This window comes from Spea bombifrons, chromosome 7 (genome assembly GCF_027358695.1).
Source record: "Spea bombifrons isolate aSpeBom1 chromosome 7, aSpeBom1.2.pri, whole genome shotgun sequence".
Lineage (NCBI taxonomy): Eukaryota > Metazoa > Chordata > Amphibia > Anura > Pelobatidae > Spea > Spea bombifrons.
Genome location: NC_071093.1, coordinates 36110351 through 36129262, shown reverse-complemented (window position 1 = coordinate 36129262; position 18912 = coordinate 36110351). Strand labels below are relative to the sequence as shown.

The following is an 18912-nucleotide window of genomic DNA, read 5'->3' as shown; positions in this document are numbered from 1 at the left end:
TGGGGTAACTTTAAAATAGTAGGGGGTATTTTTTTCAGGCAGCTGCCTATTGGCAATTTGTATGTGCTCTATATACTAGCCAAACACCCTGGCTCTTATGCTTCCCTGTGGTAAATAATAAAATGGCTCAGTCTTAATTACTTAACTGGTCACTGCGGCTAATGAAACTATCTGGAGGAACAGACTTTACGGAGCATTGCCATAAAGAATTGGCTTAGTAACATGTTGGAGAATAGAAGGTCACCCGATATATCACATGACCGACAACAATGGCAGCCTCCAGGTCTGCAGATAAAGGAAGTTTATTGGAACAAAACGACACAAAACCCATCTTTATGTCTGCACCGTCAGACATTACTGTGTACAGCGCTGGATTTTATACTCCCAAGAGAAATACAAATGGCGCTTCCCTTTTAGACTTGGACACATCAGATATATCGGGATGGTAGGCACTTTCAATGAAAAGCCTAAGACTACAAATAAATTATGCGTTAATGATAAACGGCACGTGAACAAACTAATTTTACTTCATACCAAAACATGAAAGCAATCGCTTGTTTCATTTTGTTCATCACCACCTAACAGCAGATTAAATGCGAACAGAATAAATATTACGACTGTATAATTACGCTTTGAAATCCACGTAGGTACAAACATATTTTTAGCTGGACGTCACAGTATAGGATGGCCTAAGGCCTATAGGTATATGCGCTGACTGCTTTAACGTACACTGAGGTTCAAATGTGCAAGGAATATGCATAACAAGGTATACAAAGTGCTAGATCTCTAACTGAATGTTACTTGGTGAAATGTCTCGGATTCAAAAGTGTTTCAATGCAACTCCAGGAAAAGCCAAAATGTGGGTAAGGATGACCTGTAATACGTAATTGTTGTGTTCCTTGCTATCTCATAATATCTATCCCGTATAGGCAATAAAAGCGTTCAAAAATATTAAAAAATATTTTCTATTCAATTTTTACTTGCATTTTTTTTTGTATTTTATTTTGATAACTGAATATTGATAGAGCTTTCCTGCTAGAACTCACAGCAGTGGAACATTTAAAACGGGAGTAGGGTTTACATTTAGAACTGGCCCGATCATATATCTATATGTTGTTGTTGCGTGTTGATTGCGTCACTGGGTGCCAGACCTCAGACTGCTACTTCTACTAACTAATCACTCAAGCTGTTACAAATCAGTAAAGGCTGCTGGCAGGTATAAGAATATACATAATATTCTTGTTTGACGCTCCCCTCCCAAACATGCTTGTTGAGTGATCCATGCGACAGTGAGGGATTCACTATTGATATACTATTGGCAAATGTTACTGTATCTACAGTACATACAGTTCTGGTTCTCAAAATCCATGTTTGATGACACCAGTATCCCAACAAAGCATTCTGATGGCTCATCGGGGGCCTGTGGGCTACATAATGCTGCACTGAGTGGTCCCGCAGCAGTCTTTAAGGATGGCCATTCCTGTTTTTGTGATGGAAGGTTTGATCGGTGGGAGTTCTGTTTTCTTCTCTGGGGCAGTACCTGTGAGAATTGGAAACGGGTTTTTATTACTTTTCATTTTCGATCATCCTCTGCTTTGGAAGTAACATGCTTCACAGTGATTAATCGGGTCTATTTACCAAAGATGGGGTTAATACAATAGTATTAGCTTTCACATTATGCATGGTCAACCCCGCTGAGCTTCAGAATAGCTTGGTTGGCCCTATATAAAGCATAATTAAGTCAATGAAATGTCTTTGGCATCATGCAGGGATGTTCTGAATATAAGGCTAGACAGTCAAGTCAACACTTTAGATATCAAAGCTTTAATTTCAGGTTTATTCTATATAATATAATTTTAAACTTAACCATTACAGACTCTTTTATACTTATAGAAACCACAAAGCTACAGCAATGTTTAACAATAAATGAAATGTGTCACCGCTGTGATGTATTTCAGGTATTGGGGGAATCGACTCTTATCGTATCAAATCCTAATCCCTATGGGGACCGTAACGGTTACAAAGAACATCTAATTAACGTGAAACGCTCCTCAAATACTTACTGGCAGTGGGCCTTGTTACTTTGTCTAGGGGCTTTAATTTGATACGCAGGAAATCTGCTATTTCCTTGTCTTCTTCTTTTTCCCTGGGAAAAGAAAGTAACGGCACACAGAAAAGAATTATCCTCTGTGCAAACAGTATTTACAAAAGTAGAACAACTTTTATGCCAAACCCATTAAGTGAGTTTGCATTGCAGCCAATGTCCTTCTAAATACAATAGTTAGCAAACTAAATCATTTAATGCCGACAGTTTTAATATAATTAAAACCTTAACAAATGTAGAATATAACCAAGAGACTTTAGCGCTATGTTATCCAACGCATAGTGTGAGCTGAACAACTTCTGGCCTCCACCTTTGTAGCTCTATTCACTAAACATGCAGTTCACAGGAGAGTTTGCAGTTTTATTTTAGTGACTTTACTTTATGTTCCAAAGGATCAGCCCCAGTGAGGTTCTGCGTTGATGGGAATTGATACTTGTCTGGAGGTTTGATGGCAATTGAACTATTCTGATGGTAGTATTCTTGAAGGCCCTGGCAGCTGTTGAGGGAGTCCAAGGTATAGCTGTGGTGGACCTAGGACAAAAGTCCTTCCCTTGTTGTATTCATCCAGATTGACAGTTGCCATCCTCTTATTGTCATGGACTTAATTATGAAGTCAAGCTACATGCGCCCCAGAACCCTTACCTTAATCTTTCTACCTCAGCGTCATCTACAAGGAAATCTCTCTTCTGCACCAGCTTCTGGATCTTCTGAATCAACTCGTCTTCCCTTTGCTTCTGTTGGTTTGTTTTATCTTTTTCTACAAAAAAATAGATAAAAAAACAGATAAAAAAAAGTTAGTCCTGCACTTCAACTTATGCGATCATATAACTTAAACCCCTTTCTAACTAAATTTCATAATTTTTTTAATGCTGCACCCGGATACGGGTTGTATTACGTTATAGATTGAAAAAATATTGTGGCAAAGGGAAAAGAATCACCTAATTGATAAAATTCTGAAAACATTTTGCGTTCTGGAAAATCACCCTCCTAAACCTTATAATCTACCAATAATATTTTTTAAAAATACCCAAACGCACAAAATAATGGTTTCTAGCATTTAGTTATAAATGTGTTATGTCGCATTCCCTCCCACAGAAAAAAACATAAATTATGATATGTACACAGTGTATATATTATGTTATATATAGTTATATAATATAGATAGCAATTTATTTGTAAGAGGCATCAAATACTGCTGGAGAGGGGGATGTTGATGAAATAATCATGTTTTTACCTGATTTTGCCAATGTTAACAATAAATGCAGGTTAAAATTTCCTGGATGAATGGAGTGATATCACCATCTCAGCGTGATACCCGCGGCTCCTGCCGTGAATTGTTTCAGTTGGATAACAACTGCTGTGAGAATTACTAAAGATATACACAATGGTAAAGTACCCAGGCTTAACAAAGGGGCTCATTACTGCAAATGTCTCTATGACGCGCAATAAAGTACCTCGATTGAGCTTTTTCACATTTATTTCTTTAGGAGAACTCATATTTTTGTTATATAACTGTTACTACGTGTGATATGGCCTGTTAGAAAGTTAATGTTTCAGGGTCATGGATGTCACCTATGGAGTTAACCTATAGTGCAGGGGTGTCCAACCTGCGGCCCTCCAGCTGCTGCAGGACTACATCTCCCATACTCCTCAGCCAGCCCCTTAGCTGAAAGAGCATTGTGGGAGATGTAGTCCTGCAGCAGCTGGAGGGCCACAGGTTGGACACCCCTGCTATAGTGTGTGGGATACATGAAGTCACAGAAGAGGGATCAGTCACTTAATCAAGTTGAGGCATTCCTCAACTATAGATGGAGGTCGGCAACATGTAAATCTAAGAAAAAATGGTCCATATGGAACCCTAGTCATGCCAGGGTTTGGTTTTGGAGACACAGGCTAGGGGAGAATCACTTTTATATGCATGCATTCTCTTTTTATAGGAGTTAACTATTCCCTTCCTACTACCCCTACTCAGTAGGTCCTTTACCTCACGTTTGAGTCAATGGGAGGTCAACTTACATACCTGAGAATGGTTTCCTCCAAACTCCAAAGTATGTAAGGACTGATTTTAATTGGTGCTCAACTTGCATAAATGAGAGTTGGGCTATCAGGCACTACTCAGCATGCACAGTGGACGTAGTAGAAATTGGAGTCAGAATTCTAATTTTGGAACTCCTATAAAAAGTTCACAAATTCACCGATTTGCATGCAGCAGAATTCATTGGAGTCCATCCAAAATAGACTCTAATACGTATTTTAGAGAAGTTGAGGTTGGAGTGTTCCTTGAATGCTGGCCAAACTGGAGATCACAAGGCAGCCCTGGGACTTTAAGGCCAATGGTTGCCTGAGGACTTAGGGACGGCCGGTGGCTGCATGTGCGTGGCCACGCTTCATGATTTTATGCTCGCGTAGAAGGTGGCACGCTCCAGCCTGGTGTGTCAGATGGTCAGACCAGGCGTACTTTCACGTGCCATAACGTTGAGATAAGTTAGTTTTTCACACTAAGTTCTAATATAGTGCATTTGAATGCTTAAGTATTACATTTACCTCTTGCTTTTTCGATTCAGAATTATCAATTGATGAGCCTCACTGGAAACCGCTACAACGGCACATTGAAAATAAAGACTTGCTAAGCCATAGGCATAAAATACACTAAGTATCTCTGTAACTTCACATCAGCAGGACGTCTTAGGAGGTATATTGGGAAATCCGGACACCATTACTGTTTCTGCTTCATAAACTTTTAATATATACACATTATATGGTATAGCTGCATGAAATGCATCCTGACGTACCCGCTTTATATCTCAGCTTGACGTTATGAAGAACTTATTCCGAAATGAGTGAGATGGGATTTGCCTGTGGCTTTCTGTTCCTTCCTACATTAAGCTTTAGAGCACTTGTTTTCTTTTTAGCTGATGTAGATAGGGCTCCCTAATTCTATGGAAATTCCAACCGTTCTCAGTGAGAAACCAGAAATTCAATTTAAGATAGCTAATCAGCAACAAATGACATCAAAAATGGAACATTAATTCCTTCATCTCCTTGATAGCAAAAGGAGCAAGAAAGTTTAGCGTCAAATCAATCGGACTTCTCTCATTTATGTGTTTGCAAAAATCCTATATTACACAGTTCAATCCTCTAATTAAACTATGTAATAATGATAACATATTAAAATAAGAAATACATATGTATTCTTGGCTCAAACACACACTCACTCAGTCCAACACCATACGCTAACACACATTCCAACAATATACACCGACATCCGTTACATTGAAACATGGTACACTAACACACACACTCTCTAACACCATGCATTAACACCCTAACACTGTACATTGACACACAGTCAAGCACTGTACACCGACACTCCACATACATTCATTCTAGCACCGTGCAATGACACCCCATGTAGTCAAACACTGTACAGTCACACACCTGCCCCGCTATGCCTCGCTTACCTACTGTGCAAGGAGCCTTTCTTTAGAGCAGTTCTTATGAGCTGCTGCTCTTCTACCCCAGGTCATGTGACCCTAGCAAGCCCAGCTCTCTCTTTGGTTAGTTGCAAATGATATTGTTTTTACTCTTTTTTGTTATGTTTATACACTAAATAACTTTTTTTCTGGTAAAAAATAATGATCAATTATATTATGGTTGAGTTGTCCTAAATGGGTATTTGGAAAAAAAACCTGTAATAAACCAAGTTGCATCAAATCTGCAACATCTTTTTTTATGCTCGATACAATTCTGCGTGATAGACAATCAATTGTGAATTCTGATGAAGAGCAGAAATAGCCAGCCATTAACTTGATTGATATCGACTGTTCGGAAAGACATGTCTTTACTTTACAGCCTTCATTTAGGATCCTCCATTATATATAACCATAGATCCAACGGCAATCATTATTTGATATACTCCAAACATTCCGAATGGTGAAACGGAGACAGAGCTGAATTTACTAAAAGCAAAGTTAAACTAAAATATTTACGTTACGGTATTAGCTATACAATTTAAAGGCTCAGGTTGGCCTTTTTGGGTGGGATGTATTGTACTGCAACACAGCCGTTGGTGAATTGAAGCCATTATCACAGCCCGGAGTTTTTTTTCTTGCAAATACAAATTATTATGAGAAGATGTACTCATCTTCTAAGAAGCTGGATAAAGCTGCTTGGTCCCAGATAGTGGCTTTATTTTAGAAATGGACTGTTTAATCAGAGTAAATACTGTAAGGATCTTTCCTTGAGTTAAAGGAACAGCTGGAAGCAGACAATGTCACAGAAAAACAAAATACTGGACTAAAAAATCTACAATCTTCCAATGACATGTTGATTACCAAAATGTCTACATGTTGATTTCTGCTGTTCTCTGTTTTCAATGAAGCCTTTTCGATATACGATGATAGCAGCGTTACGAGCTATGAGTGTGTGTCTAATATTCACTGGGGATGTTGGATTTTAGGAACAAACTGTCTGACAAATACTGAGCAAATTATCTGTGCATCTCCCAGTAGTCCAACTCTGTGCCTTACAGACTGTGGCAGTTCGGAGAGATTGATCACAATGTTCCTATACGTGTGTATTTGTATTGACTTGGAATGTCCCAGAGATGACGGTAAAAACCACCATATTTTTTTTGTAAAGGAAACCTATCATTTCTTTAAAGTGCAACTACACTGTGATCAGCAAGCAGGTCTCCACTGACTGGTATTGCTGATAGCAGTGCATACAACCAGCCAGTGGGGGGCAGTCAGATACCCAGCAGGGTCCAGACAGACCCTCCCTGATCTCCCTTGCAGCGGTACATCCTAATGGTCAACTTGCCACCGTTTTTTTGAAGGGGTTCAAGAAACCAAAGCTATTTTTTCAATACAGCTAAAACTAAAAAAGGCAGCTTGTAATTTAGAAGTGCTTCCTCAGGGAGACCGCCAGCGCATGGAAATGGTGATCCAGTCGCCCGTGGTCACTGACTTCTGCAACAAATAGGCCTATAAGTTCTGGGATTCCACGTAAAAGTAATTGTAACTAATCTTATCTCTTTGCTTGTAATGAATAATTCGGATCTACATCTCTTATCACAACATACTCTCCTATTGTCTGGGAGTGACAATGTTCCTCAAGCATTATCTCCCCACTCAAGGCTCTCGGATTTGTCCCGTGCTGTACCAATTCCCTGGAATCGCCTTCTTTATTCTGTCGGACTCTCCCTTACTTATTCTAACCTTAAACACTCACTATGAACCTATACAATCTATACTATACCAAACAACCTGCATTCTGAAAGAAATAATCTATTCTTCCACCTTCATGATCTACAGACTGATCTACAGAGATTGATACATTAGATCTTGTCATACTTTATCACTTTATCTGCCAGCGGCTGACTGATGATGCAGGTGCGGGGCCGAAAGCTGGATATACATGGACGCGCTTTACACTTTTATGCTTGTGTTGTGTGTGGCCGCTGGATTTTGGGCGTGTGACAACCTCGGCCCACCAGGCATTTCCCAGGTGTGATAGATGGAAGTCCCACATACCCCATATTTTTAATTTGTGAACAGAAAAAAACAAGAAAATAAATAAACTAAAATCCAAACAACTGCTTCCCGTTAACTTAGAATCAGCTTTTGCAAATATGCTGCTTCCCCAGCAACCCAAAAATGAATTTTCTGCTCATATCAAGTGGATGGATTACACGAGACACACTTTATAAAGTTAATTATGCAAAAATGTTTTTGGGAAAATGATTTCCCTATAGATGATGATCATGCCTTCATATGTACATCTGTTTTTGTCCATGAAATTAGGTTGGAAAATATGTGTGATGCCAGGAGCAACATCTCATTGATTCCTAGAGCCTTCAAGGTTGACAGCTTTGTGTTCTGTAGCTCACATGGGCAATGCTGAGGGATATAAATTAATCGCATTTCCACAAATGTGTACACAGGCAAGAAATTACATTTATGATCCAGACAAGGGGCTTTCAATTTTATCTAATCTTTTAAATGGAAATATTTCCATAAACTAAGACTATCATACAAGCCATCAATGTCATGAGACAACCTGGTAGCTTGGATCAGCAAAACGTCCACTAGCTTTCTACCCAACTCCCAATAACTCTCAGTCTCTGGGCACCCCTTCTAACTCCATAGTGGCAGAAGATGTGGATTGGGATTTGAACACCTTGGATTCATAAGAAATGTCAAGGAAAAAAGACTTAGACCTTAATCAGTCCTGGTTCTCTTCTTAGATTCAGGATAGCCATATGTCTGTCCCATGCATGTTTATATTCCCTTATTTTATTCTCTACAACTTCTCATAGTAGGCTTATCTACCATCCTCTCAGTAATGTAAAAAGGATGGTGGGCATATATCTAGGGTTTGTAAATAATATGATGCCCATGCCCAAACCTTGGAATAGGCAGACCTAGAAAATACACAAATCATTCACCTGTATGCAGCCATGGTTGACTGATCACCTTGAAACATGGATCACTCAGTTGTCCCTCTGAGACACATCCATCGGTCTCCCATTATATCAAAACATTTGTATAAAAATTAACATGAACAGGCCGTGTATTATTGTATTGCTGATTATATAGGTTTTGTAAAGTAACAATTTGGCACTATATATTTATCATAAAATCTCTTAAAGGTGATGGAGCCAAGTGTGAAATGAGCCCAGCAAAACCACAGCCCGTCTTGCCACGCACCATTCATGAGCCATGCAGACAACAACAAGCACTGAAGACCTGGTTCCTACCTATCCTACCGAGCTGGGCTGATCCTTATGAATCATATACTTTACGAACCCCATTATACAAATCATAGAGGTACATCTATGGGAAAAGATGATTTCTTAATCTTTTTACATGAAGCTAATCATCAGGTTGCAGAATGCTCTCACAGTTTGTAATAAACAGAGCTGTCCATGGTCTCCATGATCATTATTTTGAACTGAATGGCAAATGAACATGGTATTTATGTTATAAGAAGGTTATTCTTAAAATTAAAGATGGGGTTAAACCAACGTTAATATGAGCTACTGATACGTTATTGTTACCTTAGCTAATCTAATACCAGTTTCTTTGCTAGAACAACTTTTATATCATCTTTCCCACTTTGTTCACAGGGTGCCAAGACTAAAAAAATTATGTTGGCAACACTATATTACATGATTCATATTATATGAAGTGCTTGTTAAATATGATCATAAACATGTGAATCAGAGATTGTATTGTGATTAAACAAATAATTTATAACTGACGTGTCACAATTATTTACGTACTTAACTGCAAAACTAACCAATTACCTGGGATGTCTACTAAATTCTGCAGTTCTTGTTTCAGGCTCATAATTTCCTTGCACAGCTGAATGTCATCAATCCTGTTTTAAAAAGAGATGAAAAGAAAGATGAAAACGTTATTGCTTCTTTAATTCCGTCCCATGCGTTTGCTTAACAATGGAATAAAGAATGACGGGCACAAAACACCTTATGACCCTCGAGCTAAAGAGGGAAATCTTTTCATTGCTTCTCATAGATCAAGTGCCGAAGAAAATCTATGGTCTGGAATCCCACAGATTGCAAAGGAAAACACGTACTAAAACACAAACCTATTTAAACACCATAGAACAGCACACCCATTCACTCTTACACCATACAACCACACATACATACACACTCTCCTCCACTCCTAGAAGCTACTAACCCCTGACATCATACTCTGACACACTCATGCATAACACCATACATGCACACATACACTCTAGCACCATTAAACACAACACGTCATAAAACACAAACCTATAAAAACACCAAAGAACAGCACACCCATTCACCCTAACACCATACAACCACACATACATACACACTCTCCTCCACTCCTAGAAGCTACTAACCCCTGACATCATACTCTGACACACTCATGCATAACACCACACAGAACCCTTGGGAGTAGGGCGCAGCTAGGTGGACAAGGGCCACGTGCGAGTGTGGGGGAAGTATAGAGAATTGGGGGGAAGTGGCTAGTGGTGTGATAGTGAGGAGGAGGAGTCCAGTCTAGTAGGACATATACGGGTGCCACCTCCCTTCACCCTTTCCTCAGCCACTTTGAAAGCAATGGCTTGGTAACAGCTACCCAACCACCCTCCCTCTTATTACTTAGTTTGTTTTGTATGCTAATGCTATTTTTATTGTCACAGCTGGGGGGGGGTGTCTTTACCAATCAGGGTGGTTCAGGCGTGGATGGGGCTATCCCTCCCTTAGACTCTGGTAATGGTACTGGATAATGGCCGTGCCCACTGAGCTAAAAGCCGGCTAGTGCTTGCCACTAATTGGAGGTAAGGCCAGGATTGGAGGCTGATTGGTTGGTGGGCGAGGTGGGAGGGGATGCACCCGAATACTTCTTTTATGTCATTGTTAATGGCGTTTGGCAAGGACGAGTTATTATAATATATTAATATGTTTTATGTTACAGTGAACAAAATTTTAATATTGGTGAATTAATAAACGCTGTGGCCTGTTTTTCACCATAGAATATGTGTGTCTCTGGTATTTAATAATGGGCTGGCATTGCTGGAGTCTCTATACACTGTACAAACTACCTTCGCACATGTACGCACACACTCTAGCACCATACACTTAAAACATACATACATACATACATACATACATACATACACACACACTTCCTCTCTATCTTTAGCTCATGTTACGTGACCCAGCTGGGCACCTCGGTTACAGCTTAGCTCAATATTCCCTGGTTTTATCTAATTGTCTCTATTTCAATTCATGGGAGGACTGCTATTCAATTACTTGTCATAGATTTATCTATGGAGTTGAGACCAGCCAAGTTTCTTAATATAAATGTGGCTACATCAGTCAGAATCTGGAATCTCTCGGGAAAAATGGAAACCCGTATTTGACTGTTGCTTATCTTTTTGTCCAGTTCTGTATATGTATCATACAGCAGAGAAAATATTACTCTAGAAAAATCTATTATACCTATTTTCTGTTTCTTTCCTAATGTTCCATTACCTATTTCTATGTAGACAATAAACTTGATTTACTAACAATGGATGGAGAAAGCAAATTTCCCAATGCAAGAAATGCTTCTCCATGTCTACTAACAAATATTTAATAAGCATGAAATAAATACACTTCCCGAGTAATCTTCTCTTTGTAGGCTACGGCCAGGTTTCTTATATGCTGTGCTAACTATACATATATTTCAACAAGGTGATACTTTTACTTTTTGCACTAAAATATTTTCTGGCTGTGAGTTTTAGTGGCTTTGGTACTTCAGCAAAAAAAATGAAAAGATAGATGGAAAGTTGTGCCTTACGTACAATAAAGTATGAGCCAGATGATTTAGATCTTTGCCTTTCTGATGAAATATCTGCTGGGGTTCGCAAAATCCTGCGTGGGGGGTGAAGGATGGAAAAAAAAAGTAAAATGCGGACTGGGAGGTGGCAGATAATGGAACAATTGGGGAAAAGTCTAGGTTGAAAGATTGCGAAATAAGCTGGGAAGCAAGGCTGGGTTGAAAGAAAACGGCCCATTTGACATAAATGACCCTGACATATGGCTCAAATAAATAGCTAATTGTTCTATTGATCTATCAAACTATCTATGATAGTTCTTAAATCAAAAGTTCTACAATGGAAGAAGGGATGTTGAGACTGTAGGCAATGGTTGTCACATGTTGTCCAACCTTCTATAAATGCATACTTTGTTGGATTTAGGAATAGCGCCCAAGCTCACGATACGTATCTAAGCATTTAACAAAGAACAAATCTACAGAGATGAGATTGTCACCTCGATAAAAGGTAAAATAATCAGTATATATTCCTAAGTGGCCTTTACTTCCTTTTGTATACGGCACAGACTTCGGAGGCACTTGTAATCTCCTATGTATCACAACAGATCAAATGCTCTGTGTGGTGGAATCAACATCATTAAAATTCTCCTGCTGCTCAGAACCAAATCTTGAATGATCCAGCTGGTTTAATTCGCCTCTGAGCCATGTATAGCAGTAATAACAAGACACAATGAACCCTGAATATGCATCGTACCGTGTTTCTTTTCTTCTGCACATTTTAATAACAAAAAAAGAAATACATTTTGGAATCGTAATTTGATATGTTTTACAGTTTAATTACAAAAAAAAAAAAATAGGCTGAGCTTTGGGCACCAAGCGAGAGAACCAAACCACATGTTAAGGTAAGAAGATTCCACCAGACAAAATAGTTTGCTATTCATAAGATATAGAATTCTACTAATCTTTCAGCAGGGGATGGTTATTAAAATATTCCTAAAATATATTTTTACTCCATGAAGGTTTTCAACATATGGAAGGTGTACTCCATGGAGCTAGGGGCCGTGGTGGCTTTTGGCCCCGGCAGCAAAAATAAACGCACACACATACATACATACTCATACAATCACACACTCTTTCTCGGTTACTTATACCTCGGACCCCTGGCTCTACTCTTCCTCAATAGTATTTTATGCCCTATACACGTGTAATGACGATTGGTATTGAGGACTATCGACTATCTACATCTGTAGAGCCTATGCCTGCGCTCATCGCTCCTGCTGTCAGTCCCCAATGTGGTTACTGGGACATCACAAGCCAGTCCACGCCAATCTGTGCCACTTAATGCCATATAATACATATATATATATGGCATGAAACCTTTACATATATCAGATATGTATTACCCCGAGATGGAGTCAGATCTCGGCAATCTGTTGTGGATAGCGATGGCTGAGCATTCCTATGAACCCAGTAACATTGAGATAAACAGACAGCTCCATGACTCACGCAACATATGTTCTCTCTCCCCTTCACTGAATGTCAGTGCTGAGCTCATAACATGTGTGGGATGCACAAAAACATGAACGTTAACAAGTTTAGCCCATGAAACCATTAAATAACCTACTGTGTTTTTAATGCAATAACAAAATGAAAAGCGTATATTTACTATTATAGATTTATTTATGTAGTTCCATCGTATTGTTTATTGGGTAAAAGGAGCATAACAGCTAGCGCATCCTATAACAATTTACTTACAGAAACCTAGGAGGAACCTGGTCGAGAAAATTCATGATCTTAAAGGGAAAGTCTAATGTCTAATGTCCCTGACATCACTACTACAGATCAATGCATATTAAAGAGTTCTGTAAATAATCCTAACCCTCTGTAAATACTTGAATATACATTATTATTATATTTTATTTATATAATGCTAACAGTTTATGTTTATACAATACATATATTCAAGGGGTAAGCTAAAACTAGAACAGTTAGGCTAGGACAAACCGATGAATTAGATAAAGAGGGCCCTGCTTGCAAGCTTACAATCTAGAAGAAATGGGGCATAAAGACACATAAGGTGTGGAGAAAGGGAACGAAAGGGCTGTAGATGGATGCGTCGACAGAGAGAAACGTGGGGAAAACAGGATTAGACTCTCCGGGAAAGATTTTTGAGTATGTCTCGGAGAATTGGTGCCCATTTAGCCAAAAAGAGTATTTGTAATGTTAGGCACTGATGTTGGACGAGAAGGCCTGGCTCGCAATCACCGTTCTGGTTCATCCTAAATGCGTTCAGTGGGGTTGAGGTCAAGGCTCTGTGCGGCTGGTCAAGTTCTTCTACATCAAACTCATCCATTCATCACTCCAGAGGACACGTTTCCACCGCTCCAGAGTCTAGTGCCGCTGTGCTTTACACCACTCGATCCGATGTTGCGCGATGTGCATAGTGATCCTCGGTTTGTGGGCTGCTGCCTGGCCGGGGAAACCCACTTCATGAAGCTCCCTGCGCACAGTGCTTGATATAAAAGTAAAAGCAGAGCGCTACTGTCACTGGTAGCAATAGTATATAGAACCCAGCGATAATTTTTAAGCTTAGAATGTAACTCATAAACAACAAGAGTATTTTTGCTTATGCCGGTGTTGCCACCCACTGTTCTAACAATAGACGTTGAACCCATATAAAGGGGTGCTCTACGGAGATTACAAATAGCAGAAGCAGAGACATAATTGTTTTACATCTCAACAGTCTGAAGCCAGGTGTAAACCTCTATAGTCTTTCAAATGAATACCGCAGTCATCGTACGTAATGCCAACCTAATAACTGCAGCACACATTTACCAGTGATATACTGCGTGACTTTTTCCAATTCAGACTCATACATCTTTATTAGACGATGATTAAATTGGAGATGAAAAGCCAAAAGATCTCTGCAACCATACATCTATATACATATATAAAGCACGTCTACTGCTGAGACAGCTGGACGGACCAACGGACACAAAACCTCTCCCTGTAGATTTGGACACTGATATGAACGTAGGTGGGACATCTACTGTCTGTATTTAATCTTAAGAAGGTATAATATATATATATCCACACACACACTAAATATACATCTTCCCTGTAACATGATCATGTTCCCGCTAGGTACATGCCTAGGGGCATGCCTATTATTTGCCTACTGGTTGTATAGGTGCCGGTGGGTTAGAGTAGATGAACCTTAGGATGCTACACCATTTGTCCTCTAAAGGAGGCAACCTTATCCATTGAACTTCACAAAAACCACAGTATAGGAAGATAAGTAAGAAAGTGGTTGGAGATGTTATCAAACACAGACAACTCTCTTTAAAGATCGTGGATACACTTGAAAATTGGAGACATTTATATACATATACACCAATCTAATAAAAAAAAGTTTAGAAAATTGGTCACTAAAACATATATAGGGGAAAAAAAACATCAGTAATTGGTAAAAATGCTTTCCAATTAAGCAAACTAGAATTTGCTTTGCTCTGGGCCGTTCTGCTGAAAAGGTTGAAGGACGGTACTAGAGATCCGCTGGTTGCTTATTTAATTGCCTTCACCGAAGTGGAACCGAGTTATTTTACAGTGATGCGTTTGGGCAATCCCTAATGATCTGACCTCATACACAGGGTGCTGGTTAAAGAGATGAATGGGAATGGGTGTCAGCGCAGCTCAGAGATAAAGCTATATGCACTCATTTAAAACAATCGTTCGTTCTTTAGTAAAATTGGATACTTGTAATGAGTCGTAGTTATCGTAGGTCTCCTCTTTTGACCCTAGAGAGTCTCTAGAACATGGGATTACTATGAAATTAAAGGTTTTATATCTACAAACCCGCATATGCTTGAATATGGCACCTTTGTCAGAAAAAAATCTTTTTTTACGCCCATTATAAAAACATCCAATAAATGCAGGGACTCTCACCATTCCCAGGTAGGGTAGTAGAAATGAGTGGGTACTTGACAAGGTCCCTCTAAGTAGAGAACATATTAGGTATATATATATATATATATATATATATATATATTTATTGTCCAATATTGAGAAATATGGAACATACTGCCAACTTTAGGCAAAATAGGTTAAAGCGCAGGAAGAGATAAACTTCATCTACAAAGGCAAACAGGATGGGGGCGACATCTTTGTCTGATGCATAGGTCAACAGCAGACATTTGCCTAAAGAAATGTTATGTTTCTCACGAAATCACGCATGTGGCAGGTGTTCATCTGAGTCATGCGCACATTTTGGGCTAAATGTGTCTCACCTATTATGCTATAAATATAATGCATGTGTTTATCTTATGTGCAAGTCTATTCATATGCCTAATATTTGACATAATTTGCATCAGTAACTAGATGTGCAAGATAACTCTTGAAAATAAAAATGGTATTGCCCCCGCAACATAATTTGTGGTGCCGGGACACAGGCAGTTAGTGCTTACTTGTTTGGTGAATATACTTTGATGTGTCAAAACATGCTGAATTGGTCCCTTATAACTCCTTATTAATGTAGGGTGATTTTTTTTTCACTGCATTCGAAGCTCACTGGGGTTGACCACAGAGCTGGCTCGCCGTTAGCATCTGTTTGCGTTCTTCTTCGCCTCTTACGGCGCACCTTAAGCCTAGTCAGCCTGAGCCTTAATAACCCTGACTACGTCACTCACATAATCTGGCCGGAGATGGGGCATGATATCCCATACTGCATGCTTCAGTATGAAGGGGCACAGAAGAATATTGAGATATTATGCGATATGAAGGATCTCCGCAGTGTCTGTCTCTGAGATGGAGTGTTGAGATATTATGTCATATATATGAGCTCCGCAGTTCCTGTCTCTGAGATGGAGTGTTGGGATATTATGTCATATATATGAGCTCCGCAGTTCCTGTCTCTGAGATGGAGTGTTGAGATATTATGTCATATATATGAGCTCCGCAGTTCCTGTCTCTGAGATGGAGTGTTGAGATATTATGTCATATATATGAGCTCTGCAGTGTCTGTCTCTGAGATGGAGTGTTGAGATATTATGTCATATATATGAGCTCCGCAGTTCCTGTCTCTGAGATGGAGTGTTGAGATATTATGTCATATGAAGGATCTCCGCAGTGGAGATTGGTAGGTAAATGCACCACTAACCTGACCTTAACCAACAATCTCTTCTCCTCGTCTCAAATTTACAAAGGTAAGAAGGGCTTCCACTAACAGAAAGATGTAATTAATCTAAGCCTAACACAAAGGAATAATCCTATGTATTCAGAGAACCTAATTTACAATGGCTCCTTTGGGACCAAAATTCTGCCCTTCTTGCTTCACTTGCAAGTTATGTTCTTTTAAACATCTTATTCAGTTACATTAATAGTTCTCAAAGTCCCAAAGTCACATAAGAGGTCTAGGTAAAGACATGTTCCCTAAAACAAAAGTAGCCCTCTTTGGATATTTGTGATGTTAGAGGGTATGCAAAAGATGTGTTTAAAATACAGCCATTGTTTATTTTAGTCGGCAAACACTATTACATGGTTTATTTAATGTACTAAAGGATAATATATGTATATGAGATGGAAAAGTGACACATCTGCTTAGAAAGGTTGAAGGTGGCCTGATATATAATAATAAAACCAATCTGAGAGAGGTGAAAATAATATGCATGTGGGCAGGATATTAAAGTCTGATGGATGAAAGATAGTTTAAGACACCAGCAGGAAGCGTCAGCGGCTGAATATTGCCAGTGCATTAGTATTGCAAACGCGTGTGTCAAATATTCACTCTGAGATAACACAGTAATTCATAGTCTAAAATAATTAACAGAACACCTAAAATGCTCAGAGATCGTGCCTTAGAGAAATCAGAATATAACATGTATTTATTATAACAGGTATGTCTCAGATCCGGTAAATGTTTCTCAATATGTAAGTTCATGTAGTCAATACTTCTGTTGTCATACCATGGGCTCATAAAAGGTGATCAGAGTGGCTAATAGTTTACACAACATGAAATTAATTTGATCAATGAACATGGTGAAGTGCTACTCGTTCCCAAATATAATCAGATATTTCTAGCTCATCAACTCAGGACTTGGGACTGTTTCACTCATTGCGCAAGAAAAAGTGAGAATATGGTATCATCCTCACTGTGGGATACCGCACCGAAACATATTGTATTGTGCCTAGAACATTGTGTCCTTGTCGGTCTTGGTGTCCAACATCACTTTTAGAAAATTCATCTTGGTGTTCAAATTAAAGTTTGATTACAAACACCTCTGGAAACTTTCTAGACATGGTGACCAGGAGGTCTCTTTTTCACCATACCTTAGTTTCCAGTTTCGCTTGAAGGACCCAGGAATCAGAAGTGATAACTGGACCTCTGGAACAGCACTTGATCTTTAGGCAGAGAGGTGTTTGATCCCACCTACTTACTGTCCATGGTGGGTCCCTTTTTAGTATATTGGTGTGACTCCTTGCTATGTGTATACCTTTCGTTAACACCACTCACACCTCCCAAGAGGAGCAAGAGAGTTCCCAGGTGTACCCATCACTCTTGACATGGGAACTGTAAAGGGGCTGAAGAAGGGTCAAGGGAGGCAGAGCAAGCTGTGCCACTTGGCATAGCTAGAAGCAAATAGTTGCATACGTCAAACCTGTTTTGAGCCACTGCATTATTATTTCTAGCTTAGTATTACAGTTACCCTCTTTTATGAAATTGAAGGAATTGAAAAACTACACAAACTGGAAAACTCCCCAGATCAATAAGTGGCCCACAATATGTATACACAGATGAATGTATGGTCATCAGACTGTTAGACTTCGCACTGTTTTTAATAGAACAGTTTTTGGTGTACATTCATACCTTTTCAAAATATCTCAAAGAAATGTGTCTTCAATAAGAAAGCAATGTGTTCTTGGTGCTTATTCAGATTTTTCAGCTCTTACTTTGCCAGTAAAGTGCTCTTCGGTGTAAGAAATAAAAACAAATATTAGATATAAGTCCCAAGTTGCTTCTGTCTTGTAATAACATCTGCTTGTCTAATTCAGCAGGGACGTTTGCTGCAACGATGGAGGATTCACTTAGGTCTGTGCTGCGCTCCTGACATGCTTGTAATGACATGGGCATTTTGTATTCATTAGGCAGTAGCAGGAGACTGGTGATGCTATATGGGCTTAATGAGCTTAATGACAAAGCCCGTACATGTACGGGCTCAAAATGCATTGTTTTCAATGGGTTTAGGGACCGCCCATTGTCCTTAAGGGGCTAAAATCTATATTCTGTGTCCAGAAAAAGGATATGATGGTGGGGTCTGTTACATTAGAGTAGAAGCAAACATTAGCAGTATATAATGCATGTAAAATATCAATAACTGAGAAACAATACAACAAAACCATGTCATTGAAGGTCATATCTGAAGTTTGGAAACAAGTGAAGACAATAGGCTCATACTAGAGAGAACAAACGCCGCTTGAGTTCCTCCACACCAAACT

General features: G+C 39.2%; 1 protein-coding gene across 1 annotated transcript in view; it reads right to left on the bottom strand.

Moving 5' to 3' along the window:
• Positions 1–286: 286 nt before the first annotated feature.
• Positions 287–18912, bottom strand: part of BMERB1 (bMERB domain containing 1) — a 45724-nt gene continuing 27098 nt past the window's right edge. Inside the window, exons 3-6 of the mRNA XM_053471183.1 lie at positions 9414–9487; positions 2747–2861; positions 2064–2146; positions 287–1540 (exon numbers count right to left, since the gene is read on the bottom strand). Of these exons, the coding sequence (XP_053327158.1) occupies positions 1428–1540; positions 2064–2146; positions 2747–2861; positions 9414–9487 (385 nt within the window). The 3' untranslated portion in view covers positions 287–1427. The remainder of the gene's footprint in view (positions 1541–2063; positions 2147–2746; positions 2862–9413; positions 9488–18912) is intronic.